At 41.8% G+C, this 22,228-nt stretch overlaps 1 protein-coding gene across 1 annotated transcript in view; it reads left to right on the top strand.

The window, feature by feature from the left end:
• Positions 1 to 22,228, top strand: part of pla2g15 (phospholipase A2, group XV) — a 44,613-nt gene that overhangs the window by 10,549 nt on the left and 11,836 nt on the right. Inside the window, exons 2-3 of the mRNA XM_043707167.1 lie at positions 9,083 to 9,239; positions 21,274 to 21,392. Coding sequence (XP_043563102.1) covers positions 9,083 to 9,239; positions 21,274 to 21,392 — 276 coding nt within the window. The remainder of the gene's footprint in view (positions 1 to 9,082; positions 9,240 to 21,273; positions 21,393 to 22,228) is intronic.

Genomic DNA, 22,228 nt, shown 5'->3' with positions numbered 1-22,228 from the left:
ATGTTCCTGGGAATGAAGGGCTTGTTGTATGAGGAGCGGTTGAGGGCTCTGGGTCTGTCCTCATGGAGCTTAGAAGGATGAGGAGGGATCTGATTGAAAGTTACAGGGTACTGACAGGCCTTGATGGAGTGGATGTGGAGGAGATGTTTCCAGTAGTAGGAATGACTAGAGCCCGAGGGCACAGCCTCAGAGTGAGGGGACAACCCTTTAGAACTGAGATGAGGAGGAATCTTTGTCAACTAGAAGGTGGCAAATCGATGGAACTTGCTGCCACAGAGGGCTGTGGAAGCAAAGTCATTGAGAGTGTTTACAATAGGGGATCAAGGGTTACAGGGAGAAGGCAGGAGAAACCTATCAGCCATGATCAGAAGGTGCAGCCTAATTCTCCTATATCTTCTGATCTTACATGCTGCAAGATCCTTAGCCTCAGACCTGTTTTTGCAGCCACAGCATTTATGTGGCCAGTTCAGTTTCAGTACATACTACGTAGCTGGACTAAATCCTATGGAGACAAAGGTAGACAGGCAGGAGACTGGAAGGGTACTGCAAGCCAGGCAGCGTTAGGAGGTGGAGAAGTCAATGTTTCTTCAGGACTGAGACGGAGTGTAGGGGGAGCTGCAGATAAAGAGGGTGGTGGGGGGCAGGGTAGTGACGTAGGGATAGGTAAAGTAGGCAGATGGTATGACCTAGTTGGTCGATGGGAGAAATGAATCCAGTTGGTGGCTAGAAGGAAGGGTCAATGAGGGTAACGGAAAGGAGTCGGGGGGGGGGGGGGGGGGATGGGAAGGGAAGAGAGGTTATTTGAAATTGGAGAGCTCAATGTTGAGTCCTCCAGGCTGTAGGCTGCCCAGGTGGAAGATGAAGTGTCGTTCCTTCAATTTGTGGTTTTGTTTGTTGTGGTAATGGAGAAGGCCAAGGATGGTCATGTCAGAAAGGAAGCAGGAAGGGGAATTAAAATGGGCAGTGACTGGGCGGTCCAGACAGCCCCTGCAGACCCGACTGAGATGCTCAGCAAAATGTTCCCTTAGTTTACATTTGGTCTTCCGATGTAGAGAAGACTACATCAGGAGCACCAGATACAGCAAACTAGGTTGGAGAAATGGCAGGTGAACCTCTCTCTCACCTGGAAGGACTGTTTGGGGCCCTGGATGGAGGTGAGGAGGGTGGTGTGCTGGCAGGTTTTGCATCTTTTCCTGTTGCAGGGGAAGGTACCTGGGGTTCAGGAGGGTTGGTGGGGAGGGTGATGCAAACTAAGGGAACAGTCCTTGCAGAGGCAGAAAGGGATGGGGCCAGGAAGATGTTCTTGGTGGTGGATCTAGTTGGAGTTGGTGGAAGTGTTTAAGGATGATGCGTTGGATACGGAGACTGTGGGGGGTGGTAAGTGAGGACAAGGGGGACCCTATTTTTATTACATTTAGAGGAGGGGGTTAGAGCAGAGGAGAGGGATACAGAGGTGGTGCAGTGGAGGGCTGTCTGGATGACAGAGGGAGGAAGAGCGCATTCTTCAAAATTGGTGGACATCTGGGATGCTTGAGGGTGAAATGTCTCCTCATCAGAACCGATTGTGGTGGAGGCGGAGGAATTGGGAGAACAGGATGGAGTTCCTGCAGGATATTGGGTGGGAGGAGGTGTAATCCAGGTAGTTGAGTCTGTAGGTTTATAGTGAATGTCTGTCTTGAGACGGAGATGACCAAGTCGTGTACTCATTGCCTAAAAGATGGAACAATTCCAATCACTGAAGATGATACTTTGGTAACCCCAGAAATATAGATGTATTCCATCTTCTTAAGAAACCAAAGAGGGTAGTTGGCAAACTGATCTGTCATTTATATATATCTCCATCTTACAGTATTCCAGTATCCACAGTTTTCCCAACTATTTCAGTACACCAACCCACACTGAGCAGAGATACAAGAACTCTCCACAGTTTGATAATATAAAAGAAAATTACCTTTGGCTCAAGAGGTAGCTAGTGTCTCAGTTCTGTCCCCTGTATCACTCCTGTGCAATATCAAGCTAAGGCATGGTATCTTGCTTTGATCTTTCCCAGTAAACCTAACATGATGATGGTACTCCCTATTATATATTGTACTGAGCAGATTGTTTACAAAGGGACTGTTAACCTTGGAGCAGTTACCCAGTCCTCCAATTCATGTGACTATTGTAGTTGCTGTTGAGAAACCTAAAAGTTTGAGTAATCCACAGCAAATAAATTAGGTCGTGTGATTTTGTGTTTAATCATGTTCGTGTGAAACTTTGCATACAAAACACCACACAGTGCCTTCATATCAGTTTGGTATTAATCTCACAACTATATAAAGAAATTTAGGGAATTAGTAGAAGGTGCAGCAGTACAATTTATCTTGCAACGGGATTCAAAGCAAAAGGGGAGGTAATGTCCAAGATGGTTTTATGTTGGAGAAATGTTTACACTCCATTGCAACAGTTTTCTTTATTCTTTCTTGAGATGTGGGATCATTGGCAAGACTGGCATTTGTTGCACATCCCTGGATGGCCTTTAACAAAGTGGCTTTTTAAACTGATTGATTGAATCAGGTTTATTGCTACATGTACTCCCATGAGTACAGTGAAAAGTTTACAAATCACCACTTATGGCGCATTCATTGGTACAAAGGTACCTAGGCACAGAATTTTAATACAAAGCACAGCAATAAGCAAGACAAAGTTTAAAAAGTTAAACATTACAGTCCTTCTTACTAAAAAGTAGAAAAACAAAGAAACATAGTTAACAGTTCAACACCATGCTGGGCTCGAACTCCAAATCATTGGGTAGTTCAGGGTAACTCATGTTGCTATGGATCTGGAGTCTCGTAGAACAGATTAGATAAGGAGGCAATTTTTCACCACCAAAGGAAATCCATGAGCCCCGTGGGTTTTTTAGAACCATCACTATGTGGTCTCCATTAGACTGGCTGTTTAGTCCAGATTTTAGTGAATTCAAATGTCACCATCTGCCATGGTGAGAATTGAACCTGTGTCCCTGGAACATTAGCCTGGGGTTCAGGTTACTAGTCCACAATACCATTTGCATTTGGGAAACTATTGTCCTGTTCATGCATGAGATGTGCCATTGTTTTTTCACTGTTAGTAATTTGGCTTTCAGTAATATATAAGATAGTCTGCCTTCTGATCAGATTCAGACGCCAGTAATAACTACTTACACCGACATCAAACATTTTGTTACATTCAAGACGCTAAGGACCTTCACAGGAATACTCTCAAATGAAATACAACGCTAAGCTACCTGGGAATACATCCATGCAGGTAATCAAAAATGTAATCAAATTGGTAAATGTTAAGTAGCAAATTCAAGAAGGAAAGAGAGAGGTGTAGAAGTTTGGGGAAGGAAGTTTGAGTTGATAAGTTCTCAGCTGCTGAAAACCCAACCACCAGTGATAGTGCAATTATAACCAGAGTTGTGCAAAAGGCAAGAATAGGAAAACTAGCAAATATGTAGGAAGTTATTACAGAGGCTGTTGAGAAAAAGTATGAGAGCGTTGACTTGGGGTGTTGCTTAAGTAGGAATTGGTGGAGGTCAGTGTACACTAGATGATAAGACCATAAGACATAGGAGTGGAAGTAAGGCCATTCGGCCCATCGAGTCCACTCCGCCATTCAATCATAGCAAATATGTAGGAAGTTATTACAGAGGCTGTTGAGAAAAAGTATGAGAGCGTTTGACTTGGGGTGTTGCTTAAGTAGGAATTGGTGGAGGTCAGTGTACACTAGGTGATGGGGGAGGAATGTTGGCCGGATGGGATTTGGTGCCTGTGACAGCGCAGTTTGGATAAGTTCACAAAATGTAAGAGGTGTGACTGACCAGGAGTGAGTTTGAGTAGTCCAGTCCAGCAGTATCAAAGAAATGGATGAGGATTCCAACAGCATAAAAGTGGGAGTGTCACAAGTGTGGAAATAGTTGCTGCAGGTAATTCTCCTATAAACGCCCGTTTATTAAACACAACTTTGGTTGGAACGTGATTTGTGAATTGTGGAGTGTTTTTTTGTATAAAGCGAACTCCCATTTGCTGTTACGTGATTCCATCCCCAGCACTAGCTGAACAGCAAAACCCAGCCTCCGGATCCTCCGTCTGCAAAATACAAATTCGGTGTGTTCAGTTAAAACAGGATTGCAATCAGCTCTACAAGCCTTGAAACTTAGTTTGAAACTGGGAATTGTAGTCTACATTTAGAAGGAACTTTGATTGCTAAACTTAGTGATCTCGGACTAAGCCTCATTCTCTGCAACTGGATCCTCAGTTTCCTGACCCACAGGCCACAATCGGTGAAGATTGTGGACAATATCCACTTCACTAACACTCAACACTGGAGCCCCACAGGGGTGCGTACTCAGCCCCCTACTGTACTCACTGCGTTGCCAAAAACCAGACTAATGCCATTTACAAGTTTGCTGATGCCACCACTGTAGTCAATCACAGATGGCGCCGAAACAGACTATAGACGGGAGGTGGAAGACCTGGAAAAATGGTGCATTGAGAACAACCTAGCTCTCAATGCCAGCAAAACCAAAGAACTCATTATTGACTTTCGGAGGGATGTTACTACTGCCCCCCTGCACATTAACAGCAAGAGGTGGAATGAGTGGAGAGTGTCAAGCTCCTGGGAGTGGTCATCCACAACAAGCTTTCTTGGACTCTTCATGTGGATGCACTGGTTACAGAGGCCCAACAACATCTCTTTTTTCCTCAGGCAGCTGAGGAAATTTGGCATGACGGCGAATACCTTTGCCAACTTTTATAGGTGTGCCATCGAGACCAATCTGTCTGGATGTATCACTACCTGGTACGGCAACTGTACCATTCAAGATTGGAGACAGTTACAGAGAGTGGTGAACTCGGCCCGGACAATCACAAAGGCCAACCTCCCATCTATAGAATCCATCTACCGGGCCCCCTGTCAAGGAAAGGCCGCCAGCATTCTTAAAGGTCCATCCCACCCTGGTAATGTTTTTCTACAACCTCTACGATCAGGGAGAAGGTACAGAAACCTGAACACACGCACCAGATGGTTTTGAAATAATAGTTTCTACCCTACTGTTGTTAGAATACTGAATGGACTCTCAAACTCTTAGCATTCGCCTGTACCTGTGTTTGTTTTTGTTTTTGCCACTGTTTACCTATTATTTACTTATCTATGCTACTGTGCCTCGGTATACGTGACAATCATTTCAATTCAATTCAATTCAATTCAATTCAATTCAATTTAACTCAAACCCGGGGAGAATCTCTAGGAGGACTGGACTCTGCATTTGGCGTCACGTGGTCAGTCTCACCTTGTGTGCTTACTGGTGAAGAGCTTTGTGAAAATTACAGTCCTGTAGTTAGTGATCTTAGTGTTAAAGTGTTACACTTACTGTATTATTTCATTAAAATTATATGATTCAAAGATTGACTTGGACTGTGCTATCATTTGTGTTAAGCTAATTATCATTTTTGTTTCAATTTTTACTAGTATTTTTGGTGGTTTGCCCTAACCCTGTTTGTCCCATAGACCCCATTATATATATTGAGCAATTTTCTATAAGTGTTGCACGGGAACACAATTACTGCATTATAGGAGATCTACCTGTATTTGTGATGAGGTGTGTATGTGGGTTCAAAAGCTGAGGTAGAGCTAGGTATTGTCAGCGACATGAACGGTTTTTCCAGGATGTTGCCGAAAGAAAACATGTAAATGAAAAATAGGACAGGACCAAGTGGTCAGTCGAAGAAGCTTAATGTTTTCTGTTATATTCCATTCTTAACTGAACAAAATTAATTTTTTCTGGTGCTTTTTTTCTTTGGTTTAATACCAAGAAATTTAAAAGGAATTGCTGAAACCCTCAACTTCTAGCAATACATTCTGTAGGTGCTGGATGTTATTGCCTGTGTTTATGTAAATACTGAAAAGCTGCATTCAAAGACAGAATAAGTGACTAAGCAATTTGGTCAGTTGAAATGATTTATTGTGCTGTACGTTTTACTGCTGTTTCATCATGAGATGTGTGTCACCCAGCAAGGGCAGCATTTACTGCCTGTATGTAATTACTCTCAATGGTGACGTGTCTTCTTGAACCCCTGGAGTCCATGGTTTATCCTCCGTGCAGTTGGAAAGGAAGTTCCAGGATTTTCATTCCACAACACTGAAGGAACGGTAATGCAGTTCCAAGTGAGGGAGGCATTGATGAATTGCTGCACTGTGTTTGACCCACAATGGCAGCAGTGTATACCTTGATGAAGGGAACAAATGTTGAAGATAATAAGATTTCATCCTGTGAATTGCTTTGTACTGGATGGTATTGATCCTCTTGAGTGTTGTTGAAGCTGTACTCATTCAGGCAAATTCTATCGCACTCCAGACTTGTGCCTTATAGGTGGTGGGCAGCTTTGAGGAGGCAGGAGGTGAGTTACTCATAGAATTCCTTGCTTTTAACAAGGAGTTTCCAACCCTTGCTATCACAATATGCATATGGCTAGTCCAGTTCAGCTTCTAGTCCGTGGTAACCCGAAGATGTTGTAAGGGATTAGTGATGGTAATGCCTTGCAACATCAAAGGGAGATGTTTTGGATTCTTGCTTGTTAGAGATGGTCATTACTTGGCACCTGTGGTATTATTATTGTTTGCCACTTTTCAGTCTAAGCCTGAATATTGTCCAGTTTTGCTGCATACGGACACGGACTCTTTCGGTGTCTGAGGGGTTGTGAATATTGCTGAATGTTGTGCAATCATCGAACATCTCCAGTTCTGACCTTTATGAGGGAGGGAGCATCATTGCAGCAGTTGAAGATAGTTGGGCCTGGGACAGTACCCTGAGGAACTCCTGAGTAGAATGACCTCCAACAGTCACAACCACCTTTCTTTGTGCCAGCTATGGTCCTAACCAGCTTCAGTCATAATGGAGAGGAATACAGGAGGCAGATCACCTGAATAGTCTTCCCCTCCCCTCCGAGTAACCAGGAGCTTGCTCTTTCCCAATCTATAATCCACTTCTACATTACAGCAGCAGTTTGACTATTCTTTTGAGAAACATGGGGATTCCACATGAGGTTTGACCCTGTAGTGACTGTAGAAGTATTTTAGATGAACATCTTCACCTGATCTGATCTAGTACTGCTCCATATCATTTGAACTTGACATGGCAAATGTACTCTCTCTCCTCTCGGTCATGCATCAGGAAATCCACCAAATGTCAGCAAATGTGGAGCAGTCCACTAATCTACTCCTCCTAGAAAGTGTTTTACACATGGATACTGGTTGAATTTGATGTGCATTATTAAACAATTGTGTTTTACTATCCGGTTGAAGCTGCTAAATTGGTGAGAGATGTGGTATAATGTACTTTTTATCTTTAACTTGTTTTGTGTTACTGTTGATTCAGGCTCTGCCCTTTTGAGTAATTAATGTGTTAATTTGTACGATTGAGAATTCAATGTCTTCTTGGCTTCCACCCAGCTCTTGGCACATGGGTAGACTCCAAATTCCTCATATGATTCTCATGTGCTCCATGTCGATTTTTATTTGCTGACGTTGTATCCCTACATTAGATCATAGCTGGCACCGTTGCTCTGCTGTAAAGCTTTCTGATATTGCATTTAATATTAATGTATAAATATCACATCTAGCGCATATCTTTAATATTTGTCTGTGATGAGTATCATAAAGGAGAAACTGAGGACCGCAGATGTTAGAGAATCAGAGTCAAAAAGTGTGGTGCTGGAAAAGCACAGCAGGTCAGGCAGCATCCGGGGAGCAGAAGAGTCGACCTTTTATGCATTAAGCCTTCATCAGGAGTGTCATTCTGATGAAGGTCTAATGCCCCAAATATCAACTATCCTGCTTCCCGGATGCTTCCTGACCTGTGCTTTTCCAGCTTCACACTTTTTGACCGAGTATCATAAAGCGATGCAGGCACGAGTGATTTTTAAATTTATCCTTCGGACATGGCCGTCATTGATTAATGGCATGGTGGCTCAGTGGTTAACACTGCTGCCTCACAGCACCAGGGACCCAGGTTCAATCCCAGCCTTGTGTGAAGTTTACACTTTCTCACTGCCTGCATGGGTTTCCTCCTGGGTGCTTTGATTTCCTCCCACAATCCAAAGATGTGCAGGTTATCGGCCATGTTAAATTGCCCCATACTATTCAGAGATGTGTAAATTAGGTGCATTAGTCAGGGGTAATTAGAGGGTTGGGGAATGGGTCTGGGTGGGTTACTCTTCGGAGTGTTGGTGTAGACTTGTTGGGCCAAGTGGCCTGTTTCCACACTGTAGGGATTCTATGATTCTATGATTGTCCATTGCCACAACTGGCTACTTGCTTGGTGATTAAGGTCCAGCTACAGTAATGTAGGGTTGGAGTTGCATACAGACCAGATTGAGAACGATTAGCAGCTTGCCTTTCCTGAGAGGCACTAATGAAGGTTGGGTTTTACAAAGATCTGAAAGTTTTGTGATTACTTAGTGATGTGAGCTTTTAATTTCTAATTTAAAATATAATACTTACAAATGGAATTCAAATACCACAGACCAGTTTATACTGTCAGCCCTTCTGGTTTCCTTGTCACTGAATTGATGGGTCTTGACCGTAGAGAGACAGACACCGACATATACACAGGTGAATGCAGGAGCACACACGCATGCACACACACACATCCGTCCATCCCTCCCTCCCTAGAGCAGTATTTATTACCCATCCCTATTTTCCCAGATGGCAGTACAGAAGTAACCATATTGTTGTGGCTTTGGAGTCACACGTAGGCTAGACCAAGTAAGAAGGCATGGAGGGCATTAATGAACCAAATGAATTTTTACAATAATTGACAGACAGTAAGTAATTGCCATCAATCTATCTTCCAGATATTTTAAAAATTGAATTGAATTCCCCAGCTACCTTTGCGGGATTTGAAGTCATCGCCTCAGAATTTTAGCCTGGGGTTCTGGATTGCTAGTGACATTACTGCCTCCCACAGCCAGGAGCTGTGATCCTTTATTGTTTCGTGTGTATGCAGATGTGTCTGCTGATTTGATTTGTAGTTGTAATTTTGTATTTGTTTTGGAATTGACAGTTCCAGGTGACCTGGGGAACCAGCTGGAGGCGAAGCTGAACAAACCTAGTGTAGTGCACTACATGTGCACCAAGAAAACAGATGATTACTTCACCCTGTGGCTGAATCTGGAGCTGCTCCTACCCCTGGTCATTGACTGCTGGATTGACAACATCAGGTATGGTACAAGGTCATGCACCACCTGGTCAGAGAGAAACAAAATTACCTTTTATGGTCATTGACCTTTGGTCAAAATTGGAAACTGTTAGAGATGTAACCAGTTTTAAACAAGTATAGAGGCAGCCAGGGGTGAGGGTTTATGATGGGACACAAGACAGAGTCAGAGTTGGTCACCACGGAAACAGATCCTTCAGTTCAACACGTACATGCCAAACAAACATCCCAATCTGACTGAGTCCCATTCGCCAGCAGCTGGCCCATATCCCTGTCAACCCTTATTCTTCTTATATCCATCCAGGTGCCTTTTTTAAATGTTAGAATTTTACCAACCTCCACCACTTCCTCTGGCAGCTCATTCCATACACGAACCACTCTCTGCGTGAAAAAGTTGCCCCTTAGGTCCTTTTCCCCTCTCACCTTAAAACTTATGCCCTCTAGTTTTGCCTTCCACTCGAGGAAAAAGACCTTGTCTACTCACCGTAGCCACGCCCCTCATGATTTTATAAATTTCTGTAAGGTCACCCCTCAGCATCTGATGCTCCAGGGAAGGAAAGCTCTTGCCTATTCAGCGCCTCACTATAACCCCAACTCTCCAGTCCTGGCAGCATCCTTGCTAATGCCGCCTTCATCCAGAATTATACGCAGTCTTCTAAAAGTAGCCTCAATGATGTCCTGTACAGCCATAACATGACATCTCACCTCTTATGACCAATGAAGGCAAGCATGCCAAATGCTACCTTCACCATCCTGTCTGCCTGCGACTCCACTTTCAAGGAACTATGCAACTGCACCCCTAGGTCTCTTTGTTCGGCAACACTCTCCAGGGCACTGCCATTAACTGTTAAGTCCTGCCCTGGTTTGCGGGTGTGATAAAATGATGGTGTTAGGTAAAAAGAGATGGTAATGGGACAAATAATGATGGATCTCAGAAGCGTAAGTGGAAAATAGCAGAATTGTCAATAACTCCTGTGGTTCGACATTACTAGATCAGAGGTTACACTTTGAAATAGTTGAATTCTGTGTTCATTTTTGAAGGCTGTAAGATGCCCATCGAGATGATAAGGTGCTGGAGCTCCAACTTCATTGGAACAGCGTAGGAGGTGGAGCACAAGGAAGTCAGAGCAGAATCAGGCTGCCGAATTAAAATGACTGATGTGCTGAAACTCAGGCTCATTGCAACTGGACAGAGATGTTTCCTGTGTTCACAGTATATTCATTTCGTGCAAATGTGTGAAAGATCTTTTCTTGATTTGCGAGCTGAGAGAACTGGCTGACGTTTTGGTCTTTTTTTCCTGTCCAGTCGCGTTGCTGAGCATTGCTGGTGAGGTGGCCAAGCATCTGTAGGAAACCACTTTGTGAACAGGACTATTCATAATCATCTCGCTATCTCCTTCTTGGAAGACACAATCTCATGCTTCACCAGGATGTCTTCGTGTTAAAGTTATAAGCTATGCAATTGTACCAACACCACAGTTTCAGATTAAATTTAGTTATTGTTTCTATTTCAAATGGGCAGGTACTCCTACTGCTCTTTCAGCACTGCCATTCTGAGTCTAGAAAACTTAATTTATTTCAGACACCTTCAGTGTCTCCCTGAATCCAACAAAGTGAAGTTGGGCATATTTGGGTGGATTCAGCTGCAGTTTCTTAAATAAGGTCCAGGTGAAACTCTGCTCATGTCAGGTATATGAAATGGATCTCACTGCAGAGCTTTGATCACAAATCTTTGAGGAAGTATGTTAACTTGCTTGGTTCTGTGCCTCCCTTTCCTTGCAAGCTATCTATGGTTTGACCCTGTAAAGTGGTCATTTTCACAAATAGTTTCTGTTAACAGTGACTTCTGAGTTAGTCTAAACTGCAGTCTTTTACTCCAGACTCTACTCACTGTCCCAGCACTCTCTTTTTGCAAAGTTATATCTGTGTGTTTGAGATATTAACCTGAATAATGTAACAATACATTTCTGTCCTGATTTTGTTTTTTGAACATCAATTACAGCTCTGGTTTATGCTTGTTAGTGAGTTAGTTTGTGCCAATCAGATCAAATCCTGTTGGATTTGATTCTGTGTGCTTTTCTCTCGGGAAATGAGCCTTATATTGCTGTAAATTACCCTTTTTATAATCTCTTTTTGCAAAGGAAACATGGCAACCAGTTTGTGCACAGCAATTGTTCACAAGCATCAATCTGATAATTATTAGAACATCTATCTATTCCACTGATGTTGGTTCATGGAATCTCTGCAATGTGGAAGCAGCCAATGGCCCATTGAGTCCACACTGACCCTCAAGAGCATCCCACCCAGACCCCACACCCCTACAGTATCCTTGTGACCCTGCATTTCCCATGGCTAATCCAACTAGCCTGCACATCTTTGCTCTGTGGAAGGAAACCGGAGCATTCAGAGGAAACCTACGCACACATGGGACAAAAGTGCAAACTCCACACAGATAGTTGTCCAAGGGTGGAATCGAGCCCAGGTCCCTGTGAGGCAGCAGTGCTAACCACTGAGCCACTGTGCTGCCCCCAAGGTTGAGAGAGAAATTGTGTCGGACCCTGCAGCACTTGTTGTTCAGTCACCCTGCATTAGAAAGACCAAATTAGCTGAAAGTGCAAAGCTTGTAAGCAACAACTGGAGTCCCTATATCAAACAGACCTCTGCTGTTGTAAATATTTAATAGTAAATGGTGTCAAGTTACTGGGCCAGAGTTCTGGACCTACATTACAGATATGGTTGCAAAGTGTGTCCATGATTCAAATGCAACCTGAAATAAACAGCTAGAGGGACAAATCAGGAATAGTGGGAAATGAACATACCTCGGCTATTGATCTTCATTTTGAAATTTACTACTTGGGTTTGACCAGTGTCCCTCATTGATCAATTCTCGCTTTATCTTTTAGGAAACATAAAAGCAGCTCCAAAGAAAATCACCTGTATTTGTTGAAATATTTTCATTTGGAAACATGCATTGGCAATTTGCCAGTGAATGACACAACCAGCTTTCTGTTCCTCATTGAGCGAAGGTTCATTTCCTCGACGATCACCAGATATTTTGTAGAAAATAGTTCTCGTTGGTCTGTGGGAAAATTCTGCGCCTATAGAAACTAGAATGAAGGATGATTCTGCAACAGAAAAACCTAGATGTGAAAGTGCTCTCTAACGCTATATTTGTTGCTGCAACATTCACGAATGAATTAGATTGAGCAAGGAGTGACCTTAAAACATTCTCTTCTGCTGTAGCTCCTGACTATTTAATGACTAGCTAATGTCTCTAGGGTCTTTAAGCCAAAGTTAGTACTTTAATTACGCACAGGATGAATATAACAACCTTGTAGATTGTGCCAGTATAAAGATATTACAGAAGCAGGTTTATTGATCAACAGAGCTGTCTTTGTAAAACTCATGTGATTGTCATATCACTGGTCTTGTGATTCTGTAACATGCCTCTTCTGGAGAAAAAAATCAAATTTGAACATGTTCATAGAATTAGGTTTTAATGTCACGTGTACTCAATATAGGTATACAAAGTACAGTGAAATGTGTGCAAAGTCACCCTTCCTGGCGCCATCTTGCATACCAAAGTACTAAGGTACAAAATCTTTAAGAAGCCATTGTTTGTACAGTAAATCCAAAGTTCATATCATTTGAAATGATATATAAATATTAATCGAAGAACTTTCCTGTTTGATCAGTTCTGAATCATACATGTAGAAGTTCTTAGGTTGGATCATAAGTTTCTGCCTTTTTTAAAATGTGACCGTGCTAAGCAGCCTGTATGTTCCTGGATCAGTGCAGGTAGGTCAGGAGTCAACATACCCCACTGTTTTTCTAGACACAACAACTTTTAATAAAGCAAACTATGTAATTTGTTTCCCATAGTATTTTTCAGACAGTGAGCAGTTATCTGACAGTTTACTGATTTGTGTTTTATTCAATTCTATTTACAATTGGTCAGATAATGAAACAGCCGGTGTCTACGTATAGCAAGACCAAACAGCATCCAGACTTGAACTGTTAAATGACAAGTAACATGACAGGGTATAATCAACACCCCTTAATATTCACTTGCATTTCTATCATTAGGATGTAGATGCTGCGATATCTAAAGGCCAGTAACAACCAGAAATTGAATTGGACTTAGTCATAGAGTCATCCAGCATGGAAACAGACCCTTCAGTCCAACTAGCCATGCTAACCACATTCCCAAGCTAAACTAGTCTAGCTGCCTGCATTTGACCCATATCCCTCTAAATCTTTCCTATTCATTATCCAAATGTCTTTTTAAATGTAACTGTATCTTCACCTACCACCTCCTGTGCAGTCATGCCACTCACAAAACACTTTTTCTATCTTTTTAAAACAAAAACATTGACTAGGTTGGGTTGAGATACCTGGTCAGCATGGACGAGTTGGACCGAAGGGTCCGTTTCCGTGCTGGACGTCTCTATGACTCTGTCCTTTTTAAATCTTTCTCCTCTTATCTAAAAATATTCCTGTAGTTTTGAACTCCTCCACCTTAAGGAAAGAATCTTTTGCTATTCACCTTATCTATGCCCCTCATGATTTTATAAACCTCTATAAGGTCACCCCTCAACCTCCTATGGTCCAGTGAAACCAGTCCCAGCCTATTTTTATATCTCAAACCCTCCATTCCCAGCAACATCCTGATAAACCTTTTCTTAATCCTCTCCAATTTAATAACAGCCTTCCTTTAACAGGGTGACCAGAACTGCACACAATACTCCAGAAGAGTACAACCTCATCATGATGTCCCAACTTCTATACTCAAAGGTCTGAGCAATGAATGCAAGTGTGCTAAACGCTTTCTTAACCATCCTGTCTACCTGTGAAGCAAATTTCAAAAAATATGTAACTGAACCCCTAGGTATCTCTGTTCTACAACACTAGCCAGGGTTTTGCCATTACTTGTTCAAGTCCTACCCTTGTCTGTTTTACTAAAATGCATTACCTCCCGTTTACCTCCATCTACCACTCCTCAGCCCGTTGACCGAATTGATCAAGATCTCTTTGTAATCTTAAAAAAACCCTTCACTGTCCATTATACCACCAGTTTTGTTGTCATCCACAACCTTACTAACCATGTCTCCTATATTCTCATCCAAATCATTTATATAAATGACAGACGGAAGTGGACAGAGTACTGGTCCTTGTGGAACACAATTGGTCACAGGCCTCCAGTCTGGGGGAAAAAACCCTCCACCACCACCCTCTGTCTCCTACTGTAAAGCCAATTTTGTAATCAATTGGCAAGTTCACCTCGAATTCCATGTGATCTAATTTTACTAATTAGTCTACCATGCGGAACCTTGTCAAAGGCTTTACGAAAGTCCAAATAAACAGCGTCTACAGCTTTGTCCTCTTCAATCTTTTTGGTTACTTCCTCAAAAAACTCATTGAAGTTTGTAAGACATGACTTCCCATGCATAAAACGATGCTGATAATCCCTAGTCAGTCCTTACCTCTCCAAATATACGTAAATCCTATTTTACAAAATCCCCTTCAGCAACTTACTCACCACCAATGTCAGACTTGAGTCTACAGTTCCCAGTCTCCTCCTTACAGCCTTTCTTAAATAAAGGCACATCAACATTAGCCACCCTCCAGTCCTCCAACACCTCACCAGCTTATAGATGATACAAATATTTCTGCTATGGGCTCCGCAATTTCTTCCCTAGCTTCTGTCAACCTCCAGCACTTCCTCTTCTGTAATGTAGAATTGTTTTGAAAATGTCAGTATTTGTTTCCCTGAGTTCTCTAGCCTCCGTATCTGTCTTCATAGTAAAAACTGATTTGCTACACAAATGCAGTGGCTACAAGAGCAGGTCAGAGGCTAGGGATCCTGCGGTGAGTTACTCTCACCTCCTGACTTCCTGAAGCCTGTCCACCATTTAGGTCAGGAGTGTAATGGAATATTCCCCACATGCCTGTGTAGCCTGTGCACCAACACTCCAGTTCAGACCATTCGGGACAAAGGGGCCCATTTGATTCTTGATCTACCCAATCACATTAGGCATTCACTCCCTCGTGCCACTGCTGCACAGTAACAACAGTGTGTGTCATCTACAAGGTGCACAGCAGAAATTCACCAAAGATCTTTAGATAGCGCCTTCCAGCCCATAACCATGTGAAGGTAGAGGCAACAGATGCTTGGGAAGTCCAACTTGGAAATATATCATTGCTGGTCCAAAATCCTGGAACTCCCTCCCTAACAATAGTGTTCACCATTTGAAGAAGTCTGCTCCCCTTCAATACCTTGAGGGAAATTTGGGATGGGTGCTAAATGCTTGTCTTGCCAGAGACACCCATATCCTGTTAGTGAATTAATTAATAAAAATAGACTTTGGGAACGATCAAATATCTGACAGGATAGGGGGGTGCTTGAAATAGAAGTTGACAGGGAGATGGGGGGTTGGGTGAAAGCAATTCCAGAGTGTGGAACATGTGCAGCTCTCGTGAAATGCTGCGAGAGGTTTGGGTGAAATGGTTTAACTGTTTTTGTGAGTGTGTGTGAAGAATAAAGGAACATTTAAGGCAGAGCTGTGGGAAGAGAGCAGTATCAAATTTAGATGGATGCACAAAAAGCTGGGTCACATTTAGACCTAGCTGCAATCTATTATCATCCAAGATTCTGGGATAAGCACAAATTCACTGAATTATTCTGCACCATGTTGTGATGGGTTTATATTGACTTCCAGCAAAATAACAGCTACTGGGTCACGCTGCTGCTACCTTAGTTCCAATGAAGTTAAGACCACCTACAGTGCCAGACTGCACAGAATGCATCGCTGAAAAGCAGTTATATTCAGAAGAATCTAAGAGGGAACTGATGGAAATTTTAATCTACTCATCATGGGCAAGACAGTAACCGTTTCTTGTGATGGAAGAAATGGTTTCTGAGGAAGTCCGATCCTCTGTGCTTAGCACTAAAAAGACACTTTGAGACACTTGGAGGGGAATCCCTTACTTCAGTTTCCCCATTCTGAATCATTTACTGGCTGATTTGCTCCCAGTTAGTTATCTAATCAGAGCAGATGTTTGTGGTGGAGTTTTCTGAGGAAGAGACTGCTAACTCATTTTGTCAACACAGTACCACTTTCCCACTGTTAGGGTCTTTTTACTTCAACATGAGTAATCTCTTACATGATCCATGTTAACAATCGTAGGTCAGATTTTGAAAGTTGATATCCATGAGATCCAAAGACATGACCATCAGGAACTGTTCTCTGTCCACTACAGAGCTGAGAGACTCTTCAGAACCTGCAGAATGTGCCAATCACATGTACTTATATAGCCTGTTAAATTATTTTGTTAGAGGTCAATACAAACTCATCACAATGTGGTGCAGACTAATTTGTGCTCATTCTAGAATCTTTAGTGGGAATAGATTGCAGCCAGGTTTAAATATTTTGGGGGAATTCCCAAGTCTGGCATTCATCGGTATTCCCCAGATAAATCTGTTAAACCAGTGGAAAGGGCCAATGTCAAAACCAAGTGTATACGATACTGGTTCATGGCTGTGGAGAAGATGGATTTGAGTGTCCTAGAGCACAAACATCTGAACGCTCATAACAAAGCAAATGTTGAGTTCGGATGTACTGCAGCATGAACAAATATAAAACAAACCTTGTACAAGTCCCTGACTGAGCTTTAACTAGGAAACAGTGGCCACCTTCTTTGGTCCTTTTGAATTGGTGGCTGATACAGAAGTCTTGGAAACTAATTTTACTACTTTTCCTCTGTGTGGGTGTCAAGGTGGTCTGACTAATTTTTCACAAAGTCTGGAACTTATGCATTAACTTACTGTACTGTTCCAATTTTAACACCAAATCAATTGGATTACAAGTTTCTCCATTGCACAATAAATCAGGAGATCATAACTTCTGTTTCATTTTGTAACTGCATTCATTTAAACCCAACTTAATATCAATTACTTTAAATGGCTGTTTATCAATGGTCCTCTTGCCTATGTCGTCACCTCATCCTGTCTTAGCTTCGGACCTTGAGATCAACAGAGGTTTATTCATAATTAAAAAATACATTCTTTTTCTTTTTGCCCTGGTTTGGTGCACCACTCGTTTCTAGATTAGATCGCTTTTTGAACAACCGTGAAGAGTTGGAGTGTTCTGTAGAAATACAGGTATCCCCCGCTTTTTGAAAGTTCGCTTTCTGCCACTTCGCTTTAACGTACCTGTTTTTGCTTATCGAAAGAAATCTGAAGAAGATTTTCACTTTTTCGAGAGAAGTAATTGCTTCTTCGCTTTACGCCATTTTGGCTTACAAAAGGTTTCATAGGAACGCTCTACTTTCGGATAGTGGGGCAAACCTGTACTTGTATCCTTCTGTGCAAACATTCTCTCCTGTAATGTCATTTACTGAGAGGATGGGATTTTGAATATAACATATCATTACTTAATATAACAACAATTTGTTCTACATCACCAGCATTCCATAACAACCTGGCATTTCAGAGAAGTTTAAACAAGGAATCTTTTGAAGTGAGTTACAGACATAGCTGGAATTTGAACCAGGATCTCCTGTTTACTGCTTTAACCACCTAAGCCATGGTGCTGGGAAGCAGCTGCTTTCTTACTAGTACTATTCTAGAATTACGTTTTTTAAAAAATTACACAACAACAGGTTATGGTCCAACTGATTTATTTGAAAGTATAAGCTTTCGGAACACTGCTCCTCCGTCAGGGAGTTAGTGGGGCAGGATCATAGGACACAGAATTTATAGTAAAAGTTCAAAGTGTCATACAACTGATGCAAAGTATTGAACAAACCTATAAGTCTTTAATCACTTGGAATGGGGATGCAGGGTTTGAATCATTAATATGTAAATCTTAGAACTTCTTTCGAGTCACAGCCCCAAGATGACTTAAGGTTTTATTTTTTAAAAAGTGACCTCTCTGCTCAGACAATGCGTTAAAGGTGTAAAGTTAGAGTCTGTCTGTATCCCAACCTTGAGTTAGACTGTTTCTTTTTCCAAAGTAGGACTTTATAAAATGTCACATGGACTGACTGCCTACAGATTTTGTACTTTTTGAACAAAATAGAACGAATTTGCAAATACAAATCTGCAAATTCATCCCATTGATTTGTGTGTGTGCGAGTATGACGAGATATATGTGTGATGTATGTGTGTGTGTGTGAGAGAGAGGGTCTGTGTGAGTGTGATCGTGAGTATATGTGCTTGTGTGTGAGTATATAGTGTAGTGGGATCACCTGTGGTGTGACATGAACCCAAGGTCCCAGTTGAGGTCCTCCTCATGGGTACCGAACTTGGCTATCAGCCTCTGCTCGGCCATTTTGGATTTCACAAAGTCGGCCTTGGAGGACGGTCATCCAAAGATCCAAGGCCAAATGTCCTTGACTGCTGAAGTGTTCCCCGACTGGGAGGGAACATCCCTGTCTGGCATTTGTTGCACGGTGTCCGTTCATCAGTTGTAGCATCTGCCTGGTCTCACCAATGTACCCTGCCTCTGGGCATTCTTGCCTGTAGCGTATGAGATAGAAAACGTTGGACAAATGCATGAGTACCTGCTCATGTATGTGGTGCGTGGTGTCTCCACGTACATGTCGACATTCTTGACACATTTTGCAGTAGTTGCCATGACAGTGTTGGATAGTATTGTGGTCGATGTTGTCCTGAAGGCTGGGCAGTCTACTGTGAACAATGGTCTGTTTAAGATTTGGCAGTTGTTTGAAGGTGTGGAGTGGAAGCTTAGGGAAGATCTTGGTGAGATGCTCATCCTCATCGATAATGTGTTGCAGGCAGTGAAGAACATGGCATAGTTTCTCCGCTCCCAGGAAGTACTGGACAACGAAGGGTACCCTGTCGGTTGCATCCCATGCCTCTCTCCTGAGGAGGTCATTACGGTTTCTCACTGTGGCATGTTGGAACTGGCAATTGATGAGTTGAGCATCATATCCTGTTCCTCAGCACCTTCATGTGTCTGTCATGTTCCTCCTCATCTGAACAGATCCTGTGTATGTGAAGAGTTTGTCTGTAGAGAATGGCTGTTTTAATATGTTTACAGTGGCAGCTAGAGAAGTGTAGCATTGTGCAGTTATCCATGGGCTTGCTGTAAAGTAAGGTGCTGAGGTGCCATCCTTGATGGAGATGCATATGCCCAGGAATGAGACTGATTCAAAAGAGTAGTCCATGGTAAGTCTGATGGTGGGATGTGACTGTGCAGTTGTTTCAGTGACTCCTCGCCGTGGGTGCAGAGAAAGAAGATGTCATCAATATATTTGGTATATAGTGCTGTTTGGAGAACTTTGTGCATGAAACTGTTAGCATATTGGGATGCAAATTTAGTCCTCAATTCCATTTGTAACTTTTTTTAAATAAAACATTAAGTTATCTTGAGGCTGTGGCTTTGAAAGAAATTCTGGGATTTGCATATTAATCACTTGAAACCTGCATCCCCATTTTAAGTGATTAAAGACTTAACAGCAATGTAAGCTTGTTCAATATTTTGCATCTGTTGTATGACACTTTGATCTTTTATTATAAATTCTGTGTCCTATGATCCTGCCCCACTAGCTACCTGACAAAGGAGCAGCGCTCCGAAAGCCTGTTAGACTATATAACCTGGTGTTGTGTGATTTTTAACTTTATCCACTCCAGTCTCCTCCACATCATATTCTAGAATTCTAATACTGGAATTGTTGTTTTATCACCAGTTGAATAAACAGTCGTCCTCCTCAATAACATGTTATGCAAGATCTTTCTTTCCAGATGTAAGATTTTCATTCATAAAATTACATTTTTTGGATATGGAGTGATTCAGAGCTTTTGTTATAAAGGATGAGCAGGTGCTATGAATCCAGTTGAAGCAAACTCTGCATCAAGTGAGATTGAAGGTGACTTTCAGATGGGGATGACTGACAGAACAGGTGATCTGACTTGTTGTTTGCCATGCACTGTTAACCAAGTGGCTTCAAGTACAATCTTATCTGAAATAAGAGACAAGATGCTCTCATGAAACTTATCAATGTCAGCTGCAATACTGTTGACAGGCTTTCAGTTAGTGCTTTGGGAAAATAGTGAACTTTGCTTTGGCAATCTGATGTGTGCAGGCAATCTGATGTGTGCACAGGACTGAAGGCCTCTGCAAACTTTAGAATTGAGCAGGAGGCAATGGCATGGAATGAGAGAGCAATTGGGAGGACCTGCTAGGGTCTAATAACACTTTTTCTTCATTTTGTTTTTTGCAGCATTTGTTCCCCATTCCTAATTTCCCTTTAATTATCTCAGGCACTTTAGAGGGTAAGTTGAGCACCAACTATGTTGCTGAGTCTAGAGTTACATGTAGGCCAGACCAGGTAACCTTAGGTTTTGATTCGTAAAGGACATTAATGCTTTGGATGGGTTTTCTCAATTATTTACAATAACCATGAAAATAGTTTTATAATTCCAGACTTATTAATTGAGTTTAAACTCCACTGGTTGCAACATTTAAATCCATCTCCCAGCCCAATAGCCTGAGTCTCTGGCTTGTTAGTCCAGTGACCTTACCACAAAACATCCACCTCCCCATACATAGTGGTTATGTTACTGGATTTATAACCCAGAGACAAGAGTTAAAATCCCACTATGAAGGCTGGAGAATTTCAATTCAGCTAATTACATTTCAAATTTAGTGATTTAACAATTACGACTATGAAACTAGGACCTTCAATTTCATTTGATGCAGAGTTCACTTCAATTGGTTTCATGTCATCTGTATATCCTTTATTATAAAAGTAATTGACATAAAACCCCTTCTGATTGACTCGTCCTTTTTTTAAGTTGTCCTTACCTAGCCTGTATGCCCTCTGAACTGGCTTTGCAAGTCACCCAGTTGTATTTGGGAAGATAGTTCATCGCCACCTTCATAAGGACAATTGAAGATGGACAGTAAATGCTGTTTTTACCAGTAATGTTTGCATTTATAGAATGATTTGAACAAGAAATAGCAGGAACTGAATTCAATTATATTCTTGTAATTTCTTCTTTTGTTTTTAAGGTTGATTTACAACACGACAACTAAGACCACACAAACACCACCCGGAGTTGATGTGCGAATCCCTGGATTTGGTAAAACCTACCCCCTGGAATTCCTGGATCCTAGCAAAAGGACTGTTGGTCAGTTTTAACAAGATGAATGTGATATTTCGGGTGTAAATCTTTAAAGACAACCTCTAGTGGTTTAAAGTTATTTATCTGGAGTTGACCGACAAAGTACTTGGTTTGTTGAATTTGGACTGCAATGACGTAAAATACACTGTTGTGATAAGTCTCTTTTCTTGAGCTTCTAGTTTTCTTGGTAGGTCATTAGATCTGATGTCTTGATAATGCATCAGGAAATCTAAAGGACAGTGTCCATCACTGACAATAAAGGTGGCCATTTTTTGGCAGCATATTAATGAAGCTCCCCTGCATATTAAGGTCACATTTTCATTTGCAAGAAGTAAATGTTACCTTGGGTAATTAAACCAGTGTATTTGACATGAACAAAAACAGTGCAAGTGTCAACAAATTCTTAACATGGAGCAAGTCTTTTGTTTTGGAGACTAACCTATAATTTTGAAACTTTCCAATAGCTTTTCAGGTTCTCTTTAACTAGTGCTGCTTTAAAAAGACATGTGTGACACCATTCTTCAGTGTTTGTAGTGTTGGCTACGGTGGACCATGAAATGATTCTGCACAGTTTTAGTTTATTTTAGGGTTTTTTGGGTATAAAATGTAGAACTGGAAGCAAGATTCAGAGCTGGAGTGATAATGACCAGGAAAGTCAAGTGTGAAGCTGAGGGAAAAGAACCAAAGGGCAGGGGAATCCAAAGGACAAGTGTGCGGACTGCAGCTTGCCCAATAAGTAAATACCTTAACATACTGTCACAGAGCCATTGAAACAAGTTACAAATCACACAACACCAGGTTATAGTCCAACAGATTTAACTGGAAGCACTAGCTTTCGGATC

This window comes from Chiloscyllium plagiosum, chromosome 17 (genome assembly GCF_004010195.1).
Source record: "Chiloscyllium plagiosum isolate BGI_BamShark_2017 chromosome 17, ASM401019v2, whole genome shotgun sequence".
Taxonomy (NCBI): Eukaryota; Metazoa; Chordata; class Chondrichthyes; order Orectolobiformes; family Hemiscylliidae; genus Chiloscyllium; species Chiloscyllium plagiosum.
The sequence above is the reverse complement of the archived record's forward strand: the minus strand, read 5'-3'. Positions and strand labels throughout refer to the sequence as shown.